General features: G+C 44.3%; 1 protein-coding gene across 1 annotated transcript; it reads right to left on the bottom strand.

Moving 5' to 3' along the window:
* Positions 1-1,201: 1,201 nt before the first annotated feature.
* MRPL42 (mitochondrial ribosomal protein L42) lies at positions 1,202-5,081 on the bottom strand. Its single transcript, XM_056847396.1, has 5 exons — positions 4,958-5,081; positions 3,937-4,000; positions 3,224-3,308; positions 2,270-2,433; positions 1,202-1,286 (listed from the first exon to the last, which is right to left on the bottom strand). Exons 1-5 carry the CDS (start codon positions 5,037-5,039, stop codon positions 1,241-1,243), a joined length of 441 nt encoding a protein of 146 aa, XP_056703374.1. The 5' UTR covers positions 5,040-5,081; the 3' UTR covers positions 1,202-1,240.
* Positions 5,082-17,766: the final 12,685 nt, after the last annotated feature.

Genomic DNA, 17,766 nt, shown 5'->3' with positions numbered 1-17,766 from the left:
TGCATAGTTTATTCTCCTTCCAAGAGTGTCAGCGCTTCACCTTCCTCTCCCTGTCCATATGTGAGAGCTACCATGTGGTAACAGACAACGGGAATGGCTTCAGTTAATGAGTGTTGCTGGCTCTTGGACAGTACACAAGAATGCGCATTTATGCAAAAGAGTTTATACAAATCTTAAATGATTTTTTTAAAACTGCTTGTAGCATCAATACATTTCAGAGCCCTGTTAAGCATTGCTTGTGCCCAAAATGGCAGTAGGGCTTTCCTGTATGAACTCAGCACTTGCCTCTGACAGTGAAAGGGAACAGGGCACACAAAGTTAATCTCTGAGCCCCACACGTTTGGAACAGCTGCTGCCTGACTGCGAAAAGGAATGCCGCAGGAGGAGCAGCACGTAGGAAAACCGCCGACTTTTCCAGTGATGGAGTGGTTATGGAGGGGGGCAGGGAAGGAATGGGTATATGCTCAATTTGGTAGCCATTTCAAGTTCATTCATGACATAATTGCTTCAGTAGCCCATGCACGAATGTGTTTGAAACAAAATCTTCTAAACAAGTCTGTCACAGGGGACAGCCACTTCCCTCCCATTTCCCAGCTAAGCTACCTTCAGCTCCCTGTGTATCTCAGCAACATTACCCACCCACACAAAACCTTTTCTCCAGTCCCCATTTGGGGACCACTCTGCTCATCAGTAAAAACCACAAGTAAATGCCTGGAAATGAGGCTTCACTAGAAATGGTGAACTAGCAGGCGACGCAAGGTGGACTCCCGTGGCGCAGGGCAATGCCTGAAATCATGACTGGCAGCAGGAGCTTAAATTCTTCTTCATGCTCCTCAGGATCGTATGTGTGTCACTTACTTAATTTCAGTCTCCTAGGAAGTCTGAGGCACCCAGTTCTGTTTGCTGCGCATTTCCTTCTTCACCTCTGGCTCTTGCTCATATCTTACTGCAAAGATGCCTTGAATTTCAACTCCAGTTTTAACACAACTATTCTGTCAGCTGCAGGATTCGCCCATGTTTTCCACGAGATCTATTTTAATTGGTCTGCAATTCGTTTTGCCCAAATTGTTGTGTTCTAAATTAGGCGTCAAGACAAATCAATCAACGTTCTGCAAAGAATTAAGTCATGTAGGACATTCTTAGATTGAAAAACATTTTAATGACCATACACATGTATCCCATTTGTTCAGGAATTATCTTCAATGACAGGAAACATAAAGCAAGACATACACTCTCCTGTTCACCGGTCTTTGGGAGTATTGGTTTTCTTGCGTCTAGTATGGTACCTTGGAGAGGGGGGGGTAAATAGAAAAAAACACATTAAAATTAAGACTTCTTGGTATTTTGTCAGATGTTAAGTATTTTAGTTTAAAATGCTTGAGAATTAAGTTTTTTTATTTTGAAACTTTGTACAACAATTCTTAAGAATCCTGTGCTTCATTCTTTGTATATTATAACATTCTGAGTGTTCCACAGATATTTCCCACCCATTCCAATAACTCAGAAACTTACAGCAGGACTACAAAGACTTTTCTGTTATCTCCCACATGAACTATGGGTAACACTACACAAACCAGATCATTAGTATCACATGGCCTTGCCCCACTTCAAGCACCTGCCTGTCTGGGAAAAGCGATTCTTCCTTGGTCAAGTAAACACTTGAGATTTTCCCAGAAAGGTACTTCATTTGTTGATTTTATTGACATCACTACCAAAACTAGAATCATTCAATCTTAAACTGCAACAGATTGGAATCCTTATTGGAGTTGTTAAGTAACCAAACAGTAGAAATTCTGTTGTATATATCACTATACTGCCCTTACTGGATGATGCAGGCTAGCCCGATGTCAGATCTCAGAAGCTAAGCAGGGTTGGCCCTGATTAGCAACAATGAGGTTGAGCGTCACTACACAAAGGCAGGCAACGGCAAACCACCCTCTGAACATCTCTTGCCTTGAAAATCCTATGGGGTGGCCATATGTTGGCTGTGACTTAATGGCACTTTCCATCACCATATCACTGTAACAATATGGTATGAGAAACCCCCATTTCTGCTACACAAAGAACGTCTAAACTATCCAACATAATCGTGCTCACTCATATCCAGTCAAGACCACCCTAGAAGAGCCAATGTAAGTTTGATAAACCCATTAATAAAGCATTTATTAAATTTAATGTAAATAGTACTAGTAAAAGTATTACAGCAGATATATTAAATTGTCTCCCCAATATTGCTTCCCATGATGTTATGTCTTAAGAAAGCACTTACTGCCCCACTGGATACCAGCGATGTTTTGTTGTATAAAACATTTTACTAAGTTCCTCAATTGTAGGACCTTTCTTGTTCTTGAGCTCTTCTACTTCCAACTTAGATTTTAGCACTTGATTGTGTGTTTCGGCCATAAAATCAACTGGATCTCGCCATGGAATGGGCTATAAAACAACAACAACAACAAACAAAAACCCTAGTCCCAAATATTACAAACTTCAAAATTTTAGGAAGTTTACTATTCTTTGAAAAAGAAGCCATACATCTCTGCACTCATGGGTACCATTTGCAGGCTTTAAAACAGCAAGATTGCCAAGCAGTTCTATACCGTCCCAAAAAATTCTTACCACCTGGGGATGTGGACAGACAGAAATGCAAAGAAAAATTAAAATGACAAGAAAGTCTCTGCTGAATATGATCAGAAGTCCATCAGTTCCAGAACCGTTTACAACAGTGACCAACCCAATGTTTCCAGGAAGATCACATGTGGCTCTGAAGGTGGCACCCTCGCCCTGCCATTTGCCCCCAGCATATTGCCTCTAAACCTACCATGGCTAATAGCTGCTGATAGACTTCTTTTCCTCCCTGAATCTGCCTAAACTCCTTTTAAGGCTAACTAAACCAGTGGCCATTCCAAATCTTGCAGCAATGAATTCATGGTGTGAAATAGTTCTTTTCCTAAATCTACTGCCTAGTGATTTCATTGGGTTCTTGTATTTGGGAAAAGGAAGAAAGGGTCTATCCATTTACTACACTGTGCACAATTTCATAGTCCTTTATCATGTTTCTCAGTCATCATTTTTTGCCAAATTAAAAAAATATTAATAAATGTACCGATATTTTGCAAGCCCATTTTCCTTTAATAACTCATTTATGAAAAGGGTTAACTCCCAAGAATATATTTGGAAAACTAAACCAAGACTAGCTACATTTTCCAGGTAAGATTTCACATACTCTTGTGTGCTCATATGGAATGTCCACCGAAGGGTGATAGCAAACTATGGTCTTTCCATCTGATGTCACAGCAAGTTCCACTTTGCTAAAAAGGAAAAACAAACATTTGACTCCTTTGAATTACATTTTCATAGATCTGCTGGATAAATAAATTTTACAAAAATGCTGATCAGTAAGTTTATCAAGTAACGAGGTTATCCAACAGCGAAAGAGATAGATTTAAAAGTATCTGTGAGCCTTTTGGCCTTATGATCTGTTTGTCTAAGGTGGGACACAAATCTTTAAAATAAACAATGTATCTATGAATCCCATACATAGTGGTTACAGTGACTAGGATCTGGGGGACCCAGGTCTGAATCCCCACTTCTGCTGTGGAAGCTTGCTGGGTGATCTTGGGCCAGTCACACACTCTTAGCCTAAACTACCTCACAGGGTTGTTGTGGGGATGAAATGGAGGAGAGAACAATGCGAGCTGCCTTGGGGAGAAAGGCAGGATAGAAATAAAGTAAATCATAATAATAATATCAATACATACATTCAAAAGTAGTGACTGTTTGCAGGTGGCTCACAATAGGCAGTGCCAAAAGCTGAGACACAGGCAGGCACCAATTAAACTGACTCCGTACAGAAACGACTAATCTAGTGTCACCCTTGCTATTTTGGCAGACATTGGAACTGAAAGTTGAGTTTAGCCATTCCGATGCAATACATACCAGTTGTAGTCATCCGGAAGAGCTGAATATGTAGATTTGTAGCAAGAACAATACACAGCTGAGTCTGGAAAAAAAACATGAACTGAGTAAAGTTGACTCTGTATCAACACAGCAGATTATGATGTGTACTTGGTTTCAATACAATGATCGTCATCATTATAAGCCACCTTTGTAACCTAGGGACTGGTGCACACGTTTGCTCTAAAGCATTATCTCCCTTCTCAAAGCCAGCTAACCTTTCTATTGTGCTTCGAAAGAAAAGCAAACAGAATGCGCGCACACCAATACACAGCTTGGTGGTGGTGGAGGGGACGGTGTCCTTGTCCTGAAGGATAGTTAAAGCCTGCTTTCTGACTCCAGTGCTCAGTATTGTGCTACCACATAAGCTGGACGTTGCTGGCGAAAACATCCACCTACCATTTTTTGCTTCAATGGTTCTCCAGGGGAGAGGGGCAGAGCCTCATGAAGGCTGAGGAAACTTGTGGGCAGCTGGGGTGTGTGTGGATCCATTTAGCAGCTCTCACTGGAAGTTCTTTGCACTCATGGCAGGAGAGATGGAGAGGAAGGCTCCAGTTGCCCCTTCTCCAACACATCACCACCACCTTATCCTTTGCCCTTCTACATCCATTGCTCTTGCTCTCTCACACAGGTGCTCAGGCATTTACACCTGCTTGTTGCAAAACCAAGATAAGAGCCTTTCTTTCAGTGACTTTAGCAGCTGGATATGGACAGGAAGTGAGAGATGTCTTTCTTGGCCAAGCTGAGTGCAACAGACTTGGCTTGGCTGTAGCTCTTCAAGCCCACCTACAGACACAAGACGTTTCTCCCCTTGCCACTGGGGCAGCAGCTTAGAATAAGCCCCCATTGTATGAGAGGAGAAATCAGAGGGCCCTATATGCCACAGGACACTCAGTTGTTTGGAACGTTCGGGAGCATCTCTGTGACATACAAGACCTACTCCCCTTGCCAATACAAGAAGCATATTGCTAGTATTTAATAAAAGAAAGTTTACAGTCCTTACCAAATGCCAGAGATTGCCTAGTGAATGATTTGAAACACGTTCCCACAATAGTGAACACAGCCCTTCTGGATGCTACAGCCATACTAGCAGATAAAACCAGTGGTACTTCAAGAAGTCGTCTGGAGGGGAGTTGGGACGTTCAATCCAGGTTTCACTACTGCTGGAAGTCAACAGTATGTCAGTGCATTAGTCAAGATCCAAAGCCCAATCACTCTGTAACTTTTTAGCTAGTCCTAATAAAGGTATTAAGGGAGGGAAGGCAGAATGGTATAGCCCAATCTTGTCAAAAGCTAAGCAGGGTCAGTACTTGGAAGGGAGACCACCAAGGAAGGCTCTGCAGAGGAAGGCAATGGCAAACCACCTCTTGCCTTGAAAGCCCCTGGCTGGGGTTGCTACTGTCAGCTGTGACTTGATGGCACTTTACACACACAGTAAAGGGATCAGCTGTGAGTTCAGCGTATTGATGACACCATATCCCCAAACCCTGACCAGTTTTCCCCAGATGTTTTATGAAGATATTAAATAGCATGAAATTCAAAATGAAAGTCTGCAGAACTCATAACATAAATGCTGCATAGTAGAGCAGGGATCTGTCAGCACCATTTTTGGAATCTTCCTGCAAGGTAGGTAAAAGCCAACACAATGCTATGCTTCCAATTCACAACCTAGACAAGAGATCCAGGACATCAGGGTCAATGGTTTCAACACCCAGTTTTATCTACTGATGGACGACCACCTGGACTCCACCCCAGACACAATGGCCAGATGCTTGGACGCCATGACTTGGATGGTTGAAGCAAAGTTGGCTGAAACTGAATCCCTCGAAGATGGAGATTTTGTAGCTCAGCCAGGGCAACTCAGGGTGGGGTGCCGACTCCCGGCTCTTGACGGCGTGAAGTTTACACCTACGTGCACGGTCAAGAGCCTGGCTGTGACCTTTGATGCCTCCTTATCAGTGGAGGCACAGGTCACAGCCATGGCTCAGATGGCTTTCTACCATCTCTGCTGAGTCCAGCAGTTGGTGCTTTACTTTTCCCACCCCGACTTAGCCATGGTGAGCCATGTGATGGTCACCTCCAGGCTAGATTACTGCAACTTGCTCTATGTAAGGCTGCGCCTGAGACTGACTTGAAGGCTTCAGCTGGTACAGAATGCCATGGCAAGGCTTCTTACTGGGACCTCGCCACGGGCACAAATTACTCCACTGCTCCCTCAACCACACTGGCTCCACCTGGAGTATCAGGTCAGATTCAAGGTGCTGGTTATAACCTTTAAAGCCTTACATGGTCTGGGACCTTCGTAGCTGCAGGACTGCCTCTCTTAGTATGTTCCCCAGAGGAATCTTTGCTCAAGTAATAACAATCTACTGGTGGTCCCTGGCCCAAAGAGCATCCAGCTGGCCTCGACCAGGGCCAGGTTTTTTCCAGCCCTAGCCCCCGCCTGGTGGAATAGTCTCCCCAGTGAGAGCCCAGCTGCAGCTGGATACTCTTTTGGTGCCATTGGACACTTTTGTCTGTATTTATTGGAATGTACTGGGCTATTTTAAAGGTGTTTTTAATGTTTCCATTCAGTTTTTATTATATGTGGTTATTTTTGTGAACCGCCCTGAGCCCAGCCTTTGGCTGGGGAGGGCGGGGTAGAAGTGCAATTAAATAATTAAAAAATAACTACTAAAGATCCAGAAGTACCAACAAGTGACCCTCACCAGGTCTGTGTCTCAGTATAATCAACTAGGGCAACCAAGGCACCCTCTGTCTCAAACCCAAGGTGGATGCCAGTCTTGAAATGGTTCCAGATAGTTCATATCATCCAGGAATTTTGATCTTGGCCTGCAAACAGACTCTTGAGAACTGTGCTCATAAATAAGAGATCAGTAAGTGGCTGATAGCTAAACCAACCCAGTCAGGCAGAAGTGGTCTCGCTGTCTTCTTTGTTCAAGGCAGCCAGGACCACTACTTCTCAGAACAACGTATTCACCACCTTCTGGACCCAACCCCTTGATTCCTTTCAGCCACAGCAAGCATACAAGTGGAAGACACCACCTTTCCAAGGACCCCATATATAGCAGCAGGGTACAAAAACCAACATTTGTGAAAGCAATAGCTCCAGAGAAACACTTGGCAATTGAACTACATCTAATGTGGTGTCCAAGTCAGAGTGAATAGAAGCAACCTGACCTGCAAAGTGCTTAGCAAATTCTACAGAAGGCTCCTGTGGATTTCCTTCAAGTAATCTAGAGCACAGAGTGTAACAAATTCCATGCAGCTTTGGAAATGTTCCACAGGATGGCACAGTGGATGCAGTGGTGTCTGAGCAGTCATTATTATGATGGTATTACAAATGAGCTCAGACATGAATGCTTCAAAAGGGTTTTTAAATGTGCTCCAACCCCTCCCCTCAGGCCAAAATGCAAGAGAAGTTAAAAAAATACCCCTTTTGTTCTTGGCTTTTCGCAGCCAACAACATATGATTCTCATGCCAAGGATTATACAGATGCCTCCACCTTTGTTTTAATTAATCAGAATGTCATAAAAAGCTACATAGGTTGCACAACTCAACATCTATTTAACAACCCGGGCTTGTAAAAAACAATAACTTAGTTGCCTCTGGCAGTAACAATTGTAACCAGGTGAAGATGTAGGAAGGCTTGTTATAAAGCAAGCTAAACATTTTTTCAGGCTGCCCATGGGTCACAACTTATTTAAAATGCCACACTTGGAGAGGTGGACTTTTTTAGTGTGTGAGCTCATTTACAATGCCATTGTAACTATGTTTGGGGAATTCAAGAATCTATAAAATAAATTTTCCTTTCTTTTTGCTGTCAAGTCACAGCTGACTTATGGCAACCCCTGTAGGGTTTTCAAGGCCAGAGAGGTAGTTTGCCATTTCTTGCCTCCACATCATGACCCTGGTATTCCTTGAAGATCTCCCATCCAAATACTTGCCAGGGTTGAGGATGAAAGTATGTGACTGGCCCAAGGTCACCCAGCACCAATGAAAAAGTTTCATTATGGGAAATGAGAGTATTGGTGCGGTGGACTCTGATCTGGAGAACCGGGTTTGATTCCCCACTCCTCCACATGAACGACAGAGGCTAATCTGGTGAACAGGATTTGTTTCCCCACTCTTACACATGACGCCAGCTGGGTGACCTTGGGTCAGTCACTCAGCCTCACCTACCTCACAGGGTGTCTGTTGTGGGGAGGAGAAGGTGATTGTAAGCTGGTTTGATTCTGCCTTAAGTGGTAGAAAAAGTTGGTATATAAAAACCAACTCTTCTTCTTCTTCATAATTAGTGTGCTTCAGTGCCACAATCAAAGGGCCTTACACTTTCACACTTGCTGTTAATATAGCTAAGCCTCAATTTAAACATGAGAACAATGGAACAGAAGGACTTACCCTCGAGATGTGCCCAGCTTCTCATTTAAACTAAGCCACCAGCCGTACCCATACTATATTAGCATCTTTGGTCTGGTATGCTGATGTTAGATAGCACGACTGCATGTGCAGTGGTCAGCCCCACTTATGGGAGCTGCTGGGTATGCAGCGACACATATGTCCCACCAGCATCAGGTTTCAACCAGGCCTCATCTGTACACAAGAATGATTTTTCCTAGTAGATCAACACTTTACCCAGAGCAGGACGTAACCACCCTCATCAACCTGCACCTAACATAGTACCTATACTACCACAAAAGTGCACACAGATTCCTATACAAAGTCACTCTGCCAAAGGTTCCAGATTTCTTTTAAGACTGGGCGTGTCAGCTTGACACGGTGCCTGCTCAAAGTTTTTAGCAGGAGCCTTAGAGGCATTTCTTTGTAGCTCAATTATATGCCACTTTAAGAGACCAACAAATTTGGCCACCACGTTACAAGCAACGCATTGCCACAGCAGCACATTACGTCTTGAAATTTCCTTCTGACACCCCATTCTTATTCCCATAGGAGCAACTTCACCATTTATCCATTTTTATCCCATCCTTCCTCTGACAAGGTCAGAGCAGCCTATACGGTTCTCCTCTTCCCCATTTTATTCTCAAAACAACTTTTTGAAGCCACTCAGGCTGAGAGAAAGCCACGGGCTCGGAATCATCTAGCAAGTGGCAAAGAGGAGCAGAAATCTGAACACAGTCCTAGTCTAACTGGGACCACTATACCATGCTGGCCGTTTTCTACATCCCTTGCGCTAAGAGACGCTCCCCCTCCCCGCAGCAGTCCCACGTGTCATGGCAACATCACATACTCTGCTAGGCTAAAGGGCAAGAGTCCAGTTGCACCTTAAAGACTAACAAGAATATTTTCTGGTAGGGTAGGAGCTTTCGTGAGCCACAGCTCACTTCTTCAGATGGTATCTGAAGAAGTGAGCTGTGGCTCACGAAAGCTCATACCCTACCAGAAAAAAATTCTTGTTAGTCTTTAAAGTGCTCCTGGACTCTTGCCCTTTTCCACTACTGCAGACAGACTAACACGGCGACCCACTGTGAATTATCTGCTAGGCTAAGGCAGCATCTTTGAAATACGCGGGCCCGAACAGGAGGAAACGCTTTCGCCACCCGCCAGAAGGACTTGAAGAGCAGGGCGGCCCTTCATGGGGCAGGCAAAAGGCCTTTCTACTGCCCAACGCCTGGCTCTGAACCGGGGGTGGTGGTGGTGGTGGTGGTGGTGCCGCTGCACGCTTGCGTCCTATCCCTTCCCTTCCTTCTCAGCCCCGACCCAGATCACTACAGTTAGCCGGAGCTGGACGGACCGCAACCTTGCAGGAAAGGTAACAACAGACGGGAGCCGTTACCTGAACAAACCGAGCCAACGGCACAGCCATCTTGCCCCGAAAAGCCTTCGATGCTTTCCTTTGCGACAAAACGTCGACGTCCGGCTGCGCCTGAAGAATGCTGGGAAATGTAGTCCTCCGAACAACTCCTACAGAGGCCCTCTGAACTGGTACGGGCTGTTCCTTTGGCAGGTGTCAGTGCAGGAGCGAGATCCCCGTTCTGACGCATGCAGCGAGGATAGCTTTGTCTAATACGGGCTTGAAAGGGGGTGAGCAGGGGGGTTAAGAGACTAAAAAATATAAGGAGAAGGAGTGGGGCTAGGGAGGGGGATGGGAGGGATGGAAGGGAATGAGAAAAGTACGTTATACAAACAATGTATGTAGAATAAGAAATATATATTTGAAATTTGTATAAAAAGAAACAATAAAAAAAATGAAAGGGGTGAGCAAAGCTTTGATGGCTGACTTCCTGTGCGTCAGGCAGCGATTAAAGACTCAGGACTACTTAGAGGGAAATGAAGCATCCACGAGGAATGATGATTAATATGCTTTTTCTATTTAATGGGCGGATGGAGAACTGAACAGAGTATACTCACAGTGCAATCCTAAACGTGTGTACTTCAGTGGGGCTTGCTGCCCAGTAAGTGCGCGAGACGGGCAAGAAGGCAGCGGGGTAGTCGGATACAATGGCGGACTGACTCTGTAACAAGACTTGCAGCAAATGTGGCGCTTCTCATTCTTGTAGCGCCGACAAAATGCACATGCAGAAATCCCATGTTAGACAACGGTTTAGGATACAGGAATCCTGGTCACAGAAGATGGATGCACTTAATTACCCTTTTGTAGTTCAAAATTGGTGCCTTGGTCATTTGAAATGTGGTGATGGAGGAGAGTTTTACAGATATCATTGATTGCCAAAGAGACAAATAAGTGGGTTCTAGATCAAATCAAGCCTAAACTCTCCCTAGAAGCTAAAATGACCAAACTGAGGCTATCGTACTTTTGTCACATTATGCGAAGACAACAGTCACTGAAAAAGACAATACGACTGCTTGATGGTATGCCAATAAAGGTATTCAAATTGAAAAAGACAATAATCCTAGGAAAAGTTGGAGGCAGCAGGAAAAGAGGAAGGACCAACGTAAGAGGCATTAACTCAATAAAATGGGTTGCCAACCTCTAGGTGGTGGCAGGAGATCTCCTGGGATTACAACTGCTCTCCAGGCAACAGAGATCAGTTCCCCTAGAGCTGTTTGGGAAGGTGGACTTTATGAAATTATACCCTGTTGAAGTGCCTCCCTTCCCCAAACCCTGCCCTTCCCAGACTCCACCCCCCTAAATCTCCAGGAATTGCCCAACCTGGAGCTGGCAACCCTATCAATAAAGGAAGCCACAGTCCTCAGTTTGCAAGACTTGAGTAAGGCTAATGATAGGATGTTTTGGAGATCATTAATTTATTGGATTGCCATAAGTCAGATGCGACTTGACAGCACTTCACACACACACACACACACACAGAGTCAGGTAGAATGGCTTATGGCTCCGAAATGGCTGGGTCTGCACTTGCGCCTTTCACAGAAATCTGATCTGTAGGAAGCTCTTTTGGGGGTATGGATCTAAATCAAATGCAGAGGTCCTCAGAGGAAATGAGTAGGGGGCATCAGGCTTGGTCCTAGCTCCAGTTGTGGACCTTCCCCTCCAGATTTATTTGCCTTTTGTAAGTGTAAACTATTATGAGAACATGACTGTGGGAAACTGTTATATAAACACAAATTAGAAACCTAGACACCTGCTAATTGCTGCAGATCAGACTTCTGTCAGAGGGATATCTGCAGGAGCTTATGTTTAAACTCACAACCCTGTAGTCAGGGCAAATGCCAGACAATTAAAATCTCCCTATTTGCAGTGCCCTTTGATGGGGGAAATTTATTGTTTCATTCAATTGTTAAAAGTCCATGTACACTCTTAAGACCTGACACTGACCAGTCTAAGTTAGGGCATGAGTGGTGTGGTATTGAAGTGCCTGGCTGTCTCGTAGAGTCCAATGAACAGACAGCAAGGAGGAGGTTAAGGTCAAAAGCAAACAGTTCTTTATTTAGCTAAACACAGAGCTTGGTGAGAACCACAGATAAGGCACAGGGTTACTCACAAAGGAACAAAGGAAGGTCAGCATCATTTATGCATTAGAATGGGGCAGGCCCATAGCTGCTTACAATACACGTTAGCTGTCTACTCTATGTTAATTAGCATAGCCTATAGATATTGCCCGAAGGCATCACTTAGGAAAGTGCTTGATCTTGTGAGCTAGGAAACAGAAACTACATTCCTAAGGTTAGAGGTAATTCAAAGACAGCTTTCTCTCTACTGGTGAGAGGCAGTACCAGGCACAGTGTATGATTTATTGGCTCAAAGCCTTTGGATGCCAACTTCCCTAAAGCTTCTATGTGTGTGCATATGAGTACATAGTTTTTTATACCAGCCCTTATATCTGGGCACTACAGTATGGTGTGGTGAACAGAGTGGCAGACTAGGACTTTTTGGGTGGCCTGGGTTCAAATCCCCACTTCTATCATGGAAGCTTGCTGGGTGATCTTGGGCCAATCACAAACTCTAAGCTCACAGGCTTGTTGTTGTGTGAAATGGAAGGAGGGGAGAACGATGTACTAAAAGCTACTTTCCCAAGCCCCAACTGGAGAGAAAAGTGGGATATAAATAAATAAATTCAAAGGCATGCATGCATCTAATAATTTTAAAAAAGTAAATATGTGTTTATAAAATCTAGTTGTACATAAAAGTTACCTGGGATACCCCTCATGTGAGTTTAACAGCAGCCTAGCATAGTTTTCCTGGTATGAACATGTGCAGATTCACCTGCTAAATTTAGAAGACTCACCTGCTAAATTTCTGAGTTTCATGCTGCATAGGAGAGGGAGAGTGCAGAAAAAAGTTCACAACTTTAAAAATACCCCACTAGGATCTTGGTTTCTGAGGAAGCTTAATTTTCAAATGCTGGAGGGGGGATACTGTTGGCATCATTAAAGAAGACTGCAGAAATCATCTCAAAATAGTCAAAGCAATGAGAATTTGTACTTGGGATAGACTGATAATTTCCCAAAGTGAACGAGAAGGGCAAGGAATTAAATTACAATTCTGGCTTTAAATCAGGGATGGGGAACGTCTGGCCTGGGGGTCGTGTGCTGCCCCCGAGGACATTTTCAGTGGCCCTCGGGAGTTCCAGGGCCCAGCTGCGGAGGCGCAGCACAGCGCAGCCCTCCCCAAGGGTGCTCCTGGGGCCACAGCGCCCTTTGGACCTCCTCTCGTCGACTGTTGGTTGGCGAGAGGAGGGGGGAGGGGAGGGACGCTTCCCCCAAGGCTGCCCCCTACAGTCGTGGCATGCAGGAACACCGCTGCACACTGTAAGCCCCTCTCGCCGCCTGTGAAGCGGCGAGGGAGGGGGGAGAGGCCGGTGGCTCCCGGCGGCAGAACATGCGCGTGGGAGCCGATTGGGCTTGGAGGGCCTTTTGTGGACTCAGGGTGGGAGGGCGAGTGCTGCTGTGTGTTGGGGGAGGCGGGGAGCCTGGGGCCCAGTTGCGTGGAGCCGGTGTGTGAGGGTGTGTGTGTGTGTGGGGGGGAGGCTTTTCTCTCTTCCTCTTTTTCTGTCACTCTCCTTTCTCCCCCGCTCTCCCTCGTCTCTTTCTTTGTCTGTCTCCTTCTGTCCTTTTCTCCCCCTCCATTTCTGTTTTCCTTTCTTCCTCCCTTCCTTCCCTGAGGATTGGCTGCGCCCCCCTGGCGCCTCGTTTGCTCGGGGCCCACTTCTGGCTGCCCTCCCGCCTAGGAGGGGAGAGGGAGGAGGGAGCGGGGGTGCCCTCCAGGCCTTCTCTGCGTGGCCTCCCCTGTGGTTGCCAACCTCCAGGTGGTGGCTGGAGACCTGGCTACCCTAGCCTCTCCCCCCCCCCCCACGCCGGGAGATCTACACCTGGTTATGGCCCCCGAATGATGTTATAAATGAGCAAATGGCCCTTGGCAGGAAAAAGGTTCCCCACCCCTGATTTAGAGTGAAGTGGTTATAACAGTGAAGCAACAGTTAAGGATGTTGTTGAGGGTAAAATGATATGTTAATATAGATTGCTAAACAAGAGTATCTGCAGAGAAAATATATTCACAAATTACTAGATTCAGGAACTGCAGATACTGTTTTTTGACTGACATTCTTTGCCCTTAGTTGCTGCATGATGGCTAAAATTCAACAATTGCAAGGAGAGGAGCACTGTCAAAGAGACAGTTGCAGAACTCTGCTTTTGTGGAGCTCATGAAAGTCAAAGGGGGAAAGGTGATCTATCATAGTATGTATATGTTATATCTACAGTGGTTATAGAAGGTGGACAGCATACCATTCCTCTACACCTCATTAGGAGAGCATTTCACAGTAATGAAGCTGCTGCCTTTATGGCTGAACAGACATTTGTTTAGCCAGGAGGCCATAGGAGGTTTGAATAATTAATAAGTAATACATGCAAGGTATTCAAATTAAAAACTAAGATTGATGTGAGAAATTATCTGGGCATCTCTTAATTTGTATTTGGCTGTAATAGACACACAGGTGTCTCACATTAAGTACATTCATACTTGCTTTGCTCCTAATGTATATCCTGTGGCACCATATTTTTCCTTTCTCCATTATACTGACCAATGTTTTTGCTGCAGTGGATTGTTTAACTTTTGCTTGGCCATGAAAGGTATGTTTGGGTGTGTAGCAGGAAGATGACTATGTCATTGTGTACTGGTTTGTTAGTATTTCAGGTATACTCTGAATTTGAGTGCATCTAGCAATGCCATATGGTGTAGGCTGTTTTTAAGTAATGTGTTGTACTGTCTTATGCACCATAGGCAGGTGATGTTTGAAACAAGTGTGGCCGTGATCCTCTGTCACCCAAATTATTTTTAAACCTTATAGCAAATTTGTAGTTCTTCTCGTGAATTATAGTTAAAACTCATCACTATAGAAAAGTAAAATACACAAAATGTCAGTAGAACATACACAGCTTGTTTGCATGAATGTTTATTCAACAATAAGTTCCTCTCAGTTCAACACCTCTGAACTGAGAGGTTGCCACTCTGGGTTGGGAAATTTCTAAAGATTTGATGGTAGAGAGGAGGGAGCTTAGCAGGGATGGGATGCCACAGAGTTCACCCTCCAAAGCTGCCATTTTCTCTAAGAAAACTGATCTCTATAGTCTGGAGATCATTTGTAATTCTGGGAAAAGGCAGCCTAAAACAGATTGCAACAGCCATGATAGTAAGCCCACAAAGGCTTATAAAATGCACCTAAAATCAGCCCATTAACAAGGCTTTTCTATAGAAGATTTTTACTGTCTTTCTAAGACATGTGAATGAGTCAGCCAAATGAGCTCCCTTGGAGAAGGGATTGTCACAGTTCGGGCCGTTAAGTGCCTACACTCTTAGAAAGGACCCCTTCCTGAGAAGGAATATGTTATCTTATTCAGTAAGACACCACTAGACCGGAATCAACGGTTCCTAGAAACTTGTTATGGTTCCTAGAACATCTCTTGAACACGCCAATAAATTTATAATACTGGACAAGAGTAGAAGTATAATAAAAACACATTTATTTACATTATATAATATATGCTTTTGGTTGCAAAGCCTTAAAATATCATATAAGGCTAGACATCATTAGTCTTAAACATGTTTATGTAACAAAATGTAGCAAGTAATCATTCACAATCTCTATGCCTCCATAAAGGAGTATCTTAGTCAAAATATACTCATAAAGTATTCTTAGTGCAATGCACTTTCATTCAGAATATAAAGTTACAGAAATCCTGTCAAAATATGGTTAATTTTTTGGAAAAAGATTTGGTTAGAAGCATTCTAACTTAAATCATTCAAAACATCTTAATATTTCGGTACAGAAGACACACTATACCTTGCTGTGTCATCTGTAGTCCTTTAAGAATCTAAGCTCTATGAGAACATATGAAGTTATCCCAGAGTATCTGTATTTTCTAAGTCTTGAATCCTTTAAAGACTTCTATTAATATTCTTAACTTACGAAGACCACCTCTGATCATCATTAAGATCAGGCATTGTTTATGTACATGCTATGCATGTTCTTTTTAGTTTTAGACAGCAATACTGAATATATAAATGTGTTAAATTGTTATGCTATGTGTTAGCTTAAAGCTGTTAAAAGTCTCTCTGGCTGTAGAGAGTTTTGTATGTGAACTTATGGTTCAAATCTGTGTATGCGCTGTACAATGTGCATGTCTCACAGAGTACAGAGTCTCCTTTCACTTCAGGAACATCTCTGGTCTCTTGCTCTGAGTAGGTTCAGAAGTCCCTCTGTTAAGTAGAGGACTTTCTGACACTATCTCAGAGGTCTAGCTATTAGCCCTGTGTTCAGGATGCTCTTTAGCATTGGTAAGCCAAATAGGTTTAGTTTGTAAGAATCCATAAATCCAATGGACTCTCAGTGTTCCAATATATGGAAAGATCACTGCACTTAGATTCCCATTCAAAGGATAGGAATTCTAAGGGTCTCTATCCTCTTCTAGGAATAGAGCAGTCTCACAAGAAGACTGTAGGTAAGATATGTTGAAATATCCAGATCTTGATACTTCAAGATACCTCAGAGAACTGCTGTCCACGCAAGGATCAGAGTCTCAATGTTTTACATTCTCTGAGATGGAGAAATGTTACATCAGACAGCTGCAGTGTGCCAGCAATAACACTCTGAAGTACTGGCTATCTTGCTCTGTCTTATATACACTTCAGTTCAGTGTTATCTGGCATATGGGCGCACTTTTGCACCTCTGGAGCCGGGGATAAAACATCTTTACATTGTAACATGCAACCATCTGATTAGTAGAAAATATAGTCTTCAGCAAGATTTACAAAAAGTAATGATTTTCCTGCTCTTGAAATATAAACAGCTGACAGCTGGTAGCTGTCAGGGAAATTCCAGATACATCTTTCTAGTAGATAAGACCAGGGTAAAATAATTTTTTCTGAAAGGATTCAGTCAGCTTATTTTAAAGACATTTGCATTTTATAAGCTGACACCAGTCTTTTCATTACTGCGGTTTTGTATGTAAGTTTGTATTGTAAGAAGCACTGCTGTGGCGGTGTTAAGGCACAAAAGAGCCAGCACCAGTTAAACTTTCAATTAAACTTGGTTCTTGTAGGTTATCCGGGCTGTGTAACCGTGGTCTGGGAATTTTCTTTCCTGACGTTTCGCCAGCAACTGTGGCAGGCATCTTCAGAGTAGTAACACTGAAGGACAGTGTCTTTCAGTGTCAAGGGTGTAGGAAGAGTAATATATAGCCATATTAACATACCATACCCTCATTAGCACATTATCTTGATACTTACAGGACAATGATTAGCACATTACTTTTGCAGGACAATACTCAGCTCAAACCCAACCCCTTTCTGACTATATATTACTCTTCCTACACCCTTGACACTGAGAGACACTGTCCTTCAGTGTTACTACTCTGAAGATGCCTGCCACAGTTGCTGGCGAAACGTCAGGAAAGAAAATTCCAAGACCACGGTCACACAGCCCGGATAACCTACAAGAACCAATGAACTCTGACCGTGAAAGCCTTCGACAATATTTTCAATTAAACATTTGAAATGTCATCTGTCCCACGGGCGAGCCAGGGTGCCTTTGTGTTGCCAGAGCGGCGGTCTGGAGCCTGCTTCGTGTTTCCACTCAGCCACGCACCTCATTGGACGACCTTTGCCCGGCCATCTTCTGCCCACCTAACCGGCCTCCCGGTCTCGCTACGAGGATGGGGCGGCGGAAGGGAGGCCCGCCGAGGCTCCCTCGAGAAAGGGTTGACTGCAGCCGTGCTCGAGAAGGCGGGGCCACGAGCAGGGGCCAAGCGCGCTCGAGGCGACCGGGCGCGCTGGCCAGGTCGCCGCGAGCGGACTTTAAAACGGCCGCGCGCCCCCGCCTTCGCGGCCTTCTCCGGACTACAATTTCCACTTCGCATCGGGAGGCCCTCTGAGT

Source organism: Euleptes europaea, chromosome 3 (assembly GCF_029931775.1).
Source record: "Euleptes europaea isolate rEulEur1 chromosome 3, rEulEur1.hap1, whole genome shotgun sequence".
NCBI lineage: Eukaryota > Metazoa > Chordata > Lepidosauria > Squamata > Sphaerodactylidae > Euleptes > Euleptes europaea.
The sequence above is the reverse complement of the archived record's forward strand: the minus strand, read 5'-3'. Positions and strand labels throughout refer to the sequence as shown.